The sequence below is a fragment of the Poromitra crassiceps genome, assembly GCF_964638095.1.
Source record: "Poromitra crassiceps genome assembly, chromosome: 17".
In the NCBI taxonomy this organism is placed as follows: Eukaryota; Metazoa; Chordata; class Actinopteri; order Beryciformes; family Melamphaidae; genus Poromitra; species Poromitra crassiceps.
The window spans coordinates 9821706-9830468 of NC_139635.1; the positions used below are offsets into that span (position 1 = coordinate 9821706).

Sequence of the window (8763 nt, forward strand, 5' to 3'; positions counted from 1 at the left end):
CACACACACACACACACACACACACACACACACACACACACACACACACACACACACACACACACACACACACACACACACACACACACACACACAGGGAGTGTGGAGAGACAACACTACCATTACTACAGGCATTCCTGGCCTGCTAACTATGAGCTGCAGCCACACCGCCTATCAAGGCTCATTCCACACATATCTGACTGAGAGAAGCAGCCTGGAGGCTATGGGCTCTCCACCCTGATCTGCATTTCTCTGTCTGATGATCACAGCATCTTCATGGCTGGCAGGTGATGAAGTCATGACTGGCTGGGATTATATACAGTATCTGTAATGTATTGCTATAGGCTTGTCTTTGCACAGCTAAACTGACTGTTGTTTAGTTGCAAAGAGACAATCAGAGTCATGACTGGACTGGCCTTACCTGTTGCTTTGTTGAGAATATGTTGTCACATCTATTGTGTCATTGTGATCTTGATTTATACATGTCCCTTTGCACTCTCTTTGAGGGGCGTGTACAATGTGCTCATGTAAATACCATGAAAGATATTGGTGTGTTTTGTCTATATGCCATGAATCAATATACATGTTTTTTTTTTACTTTGATATTCCTGGTGTAGCTGCATCATTATTATTTTTTATTTACAGTTATATAATTGTCTAAGCTCGACTGTTCTAGTCTTCTAGAGTGAAATGAACAGTGAACTCAGTGACATGAGGACATTAGCAGAAATCACTGGTGACACAAACACACGTGTGTAAAAGGTCCAGAATGTACAATCCAACACTTTATCATTTAGCAAGAAGATGAAGAAACGCTACGGCAGAAATAATGTCTGAAATGATGGAGAGTTTCCAAATCTGAAAGCCTGGATTTTATAAGGAGAAGAGTTTCCCCTATAGCACTGTCACATGACTATAGCACTGTCACATGACTATAGCACAGCACTGTCACATGACTATAACACTGTCACATGACTATAGCTCTGTCACATGACTATAGCACTGTCACATGACTATAGCACTGTCACATGACTATAGCACTGTCACGTGACTATAGCACTGTCACATGACTATAGCACTGTCACATGACTATAGCACTGTCACGTGACTATAGCACTGTCACGTGACTATAGCACTGTCACATGACTATAGCACTGTCACATGACTATAGCACTGTCACATGACTAGATGCTTTCCAGGTACAATACAGAATGGTTTTAAACACACGTCTGTCTGGGAGGACTTGAGGTGAGGTTTGAGTCATCTTCACACATTCCTGCTCTGTGTGAGTGAACTGCTGCAGCTGCTCGCACATTCTCCACTTTGCTTGTCTTGGAAGTGGAGTTTTTTGTCAGTGTTCCACACGATGCAGACCTCAACTATACAAAATGTATTGTATGTATATATGTACATTGGTACTAAACAAGATTTTAAACGACCAAGGTTTCCCATTCCTAGAAATCACACAATCCATCATCCAGACTTAAAGAACAAATATAAACAGACGTTGAGAAAAACAATTCTGGGCTTGATGCAAACAAATGATAAAAAGCTGGGCAGAGGCAGTGAGCCTATTGAGCAGCTTACATGTACGCTACTAAATGCTATAGACGGTTTTCACCAGAGCGCAACCCCACAGCACTTCCTTTTTCTCAGCATTCGGCAAACTGCAGAAATATTCACTCGACATTGTTACTTTTGTTTTGGCTGCTCAGCTGTATAGACGGTTTTCATGGAATGGTCAGTCCTGCACTTGAATGTTTTTTTTCTTCTTTTATGTCCATAGCAAACACTGCAACAGGAAGTGAGCGGGGGTTCAATTTAGAATGTTTTTGTTGTCAAGTTAAAACCGTCTTATGACATCACTGATGACATCATCAGTGGGACAAAATTGAAACAGAGAACAGAGAACAACCAGAGCCCACATTGCCAAATTTAGATAGATAGATAGATAGATAGATAGATAGATAGATAGATAGATAGATAGATAGATAGATAGATAGATAGATAGATAGATAGTAGGGATGCACCAATATGAACATTTTGGCCAAGACGGTAACCGATATTAGCATTGCAACATCGGACCGATGCCGATATATTAAAAAATGACTAACATCGGCCGATACCGATATGATTGCCGATATATCGTGCATCCCTGATAGATAGATAGATAGATAGATAGATAGATAGATAGATAGATAGATATATAGATAGATAGATAGATAGATAGATAGATAGATAGATAGATAGATAGATAGATAGAGAGAGAGAGACATTTACAAGCGGTCCTTTGAGGGCAGCCATAATGCTGATGTGATGAACTTGAGTTTGATTGACAGCCCTGAAACAATGTGTCTTGATGTTTTGTTTGTCTGATGAAAGGAAACCTGAGTGGACTCAACACTTTAGAGAAAGGAAGTGAACAGATTAGCATATCCTTCACATCATGAGCAAGCAGCCAGTCAGCGGTGAACTTTGACCCCTGAGAGAGACTCAGTTGACAGTGTGTTCCTGTCCTTTCACACACAGATACTTTATCTGCCATTCGCCTGCACGTCATGTAAAAGTCAAAGTGAAGATTAGATGCTTACAGACTCATCCTGCTGGGGTTTCTAACTAACTCAACACTCTGTTGTAGTGGTGATAGGACCATATGAAATCACTTTTGTTTTTTACTAATTATTATCTTTTCCATTTTAATTTGAATCTTAATTTAGCAGTTAGTGGTGGGCTGCGCAGACAACAAATGTAAAAAAAATCGCCTATTAAAGTTTTTTTGTACTCCTGAGCAAAACAAGAAAGCCATTCCTGGTCAAATAATATAGGCTAAATAATAACTGCATTTAAGAAAGTCAACAAAAGCACCAGATGAGTGACCTTTCCGACGCCTATTTACGCCGCCCTCCTGAACGAGCAATTAAAGTGTTCTTTGAACTGAGCATGAAAATAGAGACGATCATGTGTCAGAGATGTTGCTCTCTATCCCTTGTTGCTAATGCTATTATTGTCACCTTATCAGTGTCTCTAGTGTTCGAGCACCATTGCACCAGTGGTGGCTTAAAGGTTGGAGAAGCGAGCTTGTGACCGGAACGTCGTTGGTTCAATCCCTGGAACCGGCAGGATAAATCTGGGTGGGGAAAGTGAAAAGGCAGCGCTTGCCTCTCCCTCATTACTAGGGCTGGGTATTGGCAAGGACCTCACGACACGATACGTATCACGAATGATACATGGGTCACGACACGATTGTATTGCGACACAATAGATATTGCGATACTGTACATAATTGACTGAAAATTAAAAAAATACAGCTGAAAATACAACTCGCTCTGTACTGTACCACCTTGTCATCACTTTATATTGATAAATTAGTGGACAAATTGAGTCAAAACTACTGTTGAATGTGTTACGTCGTTCAGTGAAAAAAGTATTATTATTGTGTCACTGAACACACGGGCTGTGCAAAGAATCGATATGGCGATATATCACGATATTTTTTCTGAAATATCGATACAGTATTGCGGAAACAAATATTGCGATATATTGCCGTATCGATTTTATTGCACAGCCCTTACTCATTACCACCACTGAGGTGCCCTTGAGCAAGGCCCTAAACCCCAACTGCTCCAGTGGAGCTGCTCAGTGGCCAGCAGATCAGACTGTGGTTGTACGGGTCAGCTTCCAGGTGTGAATGTGAATGTGAACAGGGCACTTCTGAAATAAAAAAAATTTAAAATAAAAAGTGGAATGTCTTCTAGGAAGCATTGCAGAGCTGGTCATTTCAAGATAACGAGACTGCAACTTTTGGGGCAACTACCAGTGTGCAACAGCGCCCGAGCAGTTGTCTCGTATGGCTGCTTTAGCCACTTTATCTAGTATCTAGTTGCCAGGAAGTAATTTATAGATCTTTGACACTGTGTCTCAATTTGTTGTTGGGAGCAGTGTCATCTACATGCTTGTGTTTCACCATCGCCATGACAACACCATAATATTGCATGAAGTGACAGGACTGACCACAAAGCCTCACATGCAGGAGTCTGGAAAGACTGACCACAAAGCCTCACATGCAGGAGTCTGGAGAGACTGACCATGAAGCCTCACATGCAGGAGTCTGGAGAGACTGACCATGAAGCCTCACATGCAGGAGTCTGGAGAGACTGACCACAAAGCCTCACATGCAGGAGTCTCGAGAGACTGACCATGAAGCCTCACATGCAGGAGTCTGGAAAGACTGACCACGAAGCCTCACATGCAGGAGTCTGGAAAGACTGACCATAAAGCCTCACATGCAGGAGTCTGGAGAGACTGACCACAAAGCCTCACATGGAGGAGTCTGGAGAGACTGACCATGAAGCCTCACATGGAGGAGTCTGGAGAGACGGACCACAAAGCCTCACATGCTGGAGAGACTGACCATGAAGCCTCACATGCAGGAGTCTGGAGAGACTGACCACAAAGCCTCACGTGGAGGAGTCTGGAGAGACTGACCATGAAGCCTCACATGGAGGAGTCTGGAAAGACTGACCACAAAGCCTCACATGGAGGAGTCTGGAGAGACTGACCATGAAGCCTCACATGGAGGAGTCTGGAGAGACTGACCATGAAGCCTCACATGCAGGAGTCTGGAGAGACTGACCACAAAGCCTCACATGCAGGAGTCTGGAGAGACTGACCACAAAGCCTCACATGCAGGAGTCTGGAGAGACTGACCACAAAGCCTCACATGCAGGAGTCTGGAGAGACTGACCACAAAGCCTCACATGCAGGAGTCTGGAGAGACTGACCACAAAGCCTCACATGCAGGAGTCTGGAGAGACTGACCATGAAGCCTCACATGCAGGAGTCTGGAAAGACTGACCATGAAGCCTCACATGCAGGAGTCTGGAGAGACTGACCATGAAGCCTCACATGCAGGAGTCTGGAAAGACTGACCATGAAGCCTCACATGCAGGAGTCTGGAGAGACTGACGATGAAGCCTCACATGCAGGAGTCTGGAAAGACTGACCATGAAGCCTCACATGCAGGAGTCTGGAGAGACTGACCACAAAGCCTCACATGCAGGAGTCTGGAGAGACTGACCATGAAGCCTCACATGCAGGAGTCTGGAGAGACTGACCACAAAGCCTCACATGCAGGAGTCTGGAGAGACTGACCACAAAGCCTCAGATGCAGGAGTCTGGAGAGACTGACCATGAAGCCTCACATGCAGGAGTCTGGAGAGACTGACCATGAAGCCTCACATGCAGGAGTCTGGAAAGACTGACCATGAAGCCTCACATGCAGGAGTCTGGAGAGACTGACGATGAAGCCTCACATGCAGGAGTCTGGAGAGACTGACCATGAAGCCTCACATGCAGGAGTCTGGAGAGACTGACCATGAAGCCAAACAGGGAAATTACAGAGTGGCCGCCTGCCCGGTCCTTTGATTTGGTTAAATGTGGAAAAGGAATGCATAAGGGTGTGTTTTGCAATGTACTTTGTTTTGTAGAAAGACAGTAAATTATACTAATCCTGGAAACCTATCTCCACTAGTGCACGTTTACCATATAGAAATGCAGGAAACGGGTTAAACAAACACCAATCGATTTTTGGCTCTGGCCAAAATATCTCTAGCACCTAGACCTTTTGGCTGCAAGCAGCAGCAATTATATTAGAGATGAATGATATTGAGGAAACATATGATTGTGAGAAGACGTCAGTGTGCAGGACTTTCTGAGTTTGAGAAGGATGAAAGCTTTTTAATCAATATTGTACTTGATTCATGGACCAAAGATGGACTCAAACAGCTTCTTTTGGACGCCTCTCTCAGCAATTAATTGTAGCCTCTGCAATTTGGAAATTGCATAAATTCATATCTGGAGCTCCTAGTGAGAGATGTCAAGTCTCTTATGAATGAGTGTTCTATCATCTGCTGGATGCCATCCAGTCTGCTTAGAAGACTGCAGAGCTAAAACTAAGCGATTCAAAGCATGTACTGTGTTATCCTCACTCCTTCATCTATTAGAATACAGTATCAGCATTGATAAGTTGACATTATTATTAGTAGACATTTCCTTAATGTGAATGCAACCAAAAATTAAAATAAAGATTGTTCACAAGTCCCATATCTCGAGTCAGAGTCAAGTCTTTTGATGACAAGTCTCAAGCCAAGTCTCAAGTCACTGTGTGTGTGACTTAAGAGCGACACATGTCCAAGTCGCAAGTCCAAGTCAAGTCCCCATCTATTAGGGGTGTCACAATATATCGTCCCACGAAATTTCGCGATAGTAAAACGTCACGATATGTATCGTTGAGATGAAATCTCATATCGTGAAAAAAAAAAAAAAAAAAAATTTTTTTTTTTTTTTTTTTTTTTCAAAAGTAGACAAAGAAACGTCTTTGTTTGTTGAAGTTCAATGTGTGGAAAGTAGTTCAGTTGAACAAGTCTCTGAAGAGACACATGAGAAGTTATACAGGAGAGAAACCATTCAATTGAGTTTCTGGCAAAACTGTTTACTTGACAGGAAAAACTGAAGATGCATAAAAAATAGACTAAGAAAAGTCTTGTTGTTTGAGTTTGAAGAAAAACTGAAGATGCATAATGAGAATTTATACTGCTGAGAAACCTTTTAGTTCAAAGTAAATCTAAGTGACGGTGTAACTCATTCTATTTCAAGATAAGCCTTATCTCCAATTTCATGTTTTTTCTAGTTGTTATTGTAATAACAATTTCCCACAACAGCATGTTTTGTATTTGTGCATTTCAAATAAAATACTACTTTTCCAGTCATATATTGTCATTATTCAAGTTTAAAAAAAGATTGTTAAAATCGTATCGTATCGTATCGTTATCGTGAACCCAGTATCGTGATACGTATCGTATCGTGAACTGAGTGTATCGTGACACCCCTACCATCTATGGATCCTATTCTAGTCTACAATGTTTTCAGCTGGTCAGAATGGATGGTGAAACTTGAGATAGAGTCAGGTTAGAGTGCAACATTTCGGATAAGAATAAATAGTGTTAATAAGAGTGTTGTAATCATTGTACAGGACTCACCCATGGTGGAAGCTCAGAAGTAGGCACAGTTTGCCTGGCTGCCTTCTCCTCATGCTGCAGGAATGCTAAGGCACGGTTGATCCTGTAGTCCTTCCCGCCGTGGTTTTTCCTCCACCAGAAAAACATGGCGAGTCCGATCAGAACCCAGCTGAAGCTGAACTCAAAGTATCCCAGGACGTAAATGGGGAAGATGACGGCGAACGTCTTGGCAAATTTAATCCACATCTGGGTGACGTCCGCCAGGGAGGACTGGGGCTCCTCTTCCAGCTCCGGGGCGAGTGGTGGGATGACCGTGGAGCTCACTGGACTGCCTGGGGGGACGCCGGCGAGCCCGTTTGGCCCCACACCCGGTGCCATCGAACCCGCCGCCCCGGACCCGGCTCCTTGTACTCCACTGTTACTCATTTCCCCTCTGAAAAGACAATTTGGGTGGATGTTTACTGTAAATATCAGTGTACGGTACGGTTTTCTTTCCATTAGAAAAACTGTAGGTAGTCTGTTTATGAAAAAGAACGATAGCAATCCTATATAATACATTTATCACACAGAAACTATGAAATATCATAAGCCAAAGGAAGACAAGTGATCGTTGATTATTGTGATATTGATTTCAGCCATATGGCCCAGCCCTATTCCAACACATTCTCTAACTTTTTCATATCAAGGAGCCATAGTTGAGTCCACATTTTAAGGCCACAGACTGATTTTGTTTTTCTGTCAAACCAAATCTGAGAATATTTGTATTGCTAGATATGATTTTGTCTAGAATTCCATAACTATCTGTAGGTTGAGAGCTAACAGTGAAACTATGATCAGAACTGCCATTCTTCTATATTGTCTACTTGGAACCCCTTCAAGGACCCCTGGTGCTCCATGGACCTCACGTTGAGAACCACTTCAGGCTGCAGGCTGAGCTGTCACCTCAAGGACTATTATCTATGCACTAACCAAGCTCAATTAAAAAATCCGACAGTTTAGTGTTACCTTGCTTTTATGGGAGAGGTGCGTACCCGCTAGAAGATGAGTTAAGATCAGAAACGAAACAGTAGCCGATACTTTCCAATTCGGCATATATCCAAAACCCAGGCCAACACTTATTTGAACAACAGTTGAACTTTAAGAAGGGGTTGGACTGTTGTCATGCAGTCCTCTCTCCCCAAAACACACCGCCGTGGGCGGCTCCGCGCATCGTGAACACAGTGGAAAAGTTGAGATTGTACTGAGATGAGCGCTGTTGAAATGCTTACATGTGTGCCGAATCGAAGGGTGTTTCCTCTTGACTCAAAACATGTCTTGAGTCATGTTTTGGGCAGCGTGTACGGCCGCCGATAAGCAAGGTAACATTAAATTGACAGATTTCTGAACGAGGTCTGGTCTGCCGTGACGTTCTCTCCACAGCAGACAGAACGACACGTATCAGAGCTGTTACTTTAGCAGCACTGCGTAAACCCCCTCAAACAACAACTTGTGTCCCCGCCTGTCTCTCTGTGCTGTGTGCAAACAAACAACTCACCACTGTCCGCCAGAGACATGCGGCCTTCCAGGAACACAAATACAAATCGAAAAGCCAAATTCACTGTCTCATGGCGCCTACTTCCACAGAACTGTAAGTGTAGTAATCCTTTCCCCTTCGTAGCCTACATCCTGATCTGAAGCGAGCAGCAGCCTGCTGCAGGAAACTGTCATCAGAGAGAGAGAGAGAGAGAGAGAGAGAGAGAGAGAGAGA

The 8763-nt window shown here is 43.3% G+C and overlaps 1 protein-coding gene across 1 annotated transcript in view; it reads right to left on the minus strand.

Annotated features, from left to right (window-relative positions):
- Nucleotides 1–8668, minus strand: part of LOC310791938 (extended synaptotagmin-2-A-like) — a 54521-nt gene extending 45853 nt beyond the window's left edge. The window contains exons 1-2 of the mRNA XM_083653618.1: nt 8551–8668; nt 7038–7449 (exon numbers count right to left, since the gene is read on the minus strand). Coding sequence (XP_083509744.1) covers nt 7038–7442 — 405 coding nt within the window. The 5' untranslated portion in view covers nt 7443–7449; nt 8551–8668. The remainder of the gene's footprint in view (nt 1–7037; nt 7450–8550) is intronic.
- Nucleotides 8669–8763: the final 95 nt, after the last annotated feature.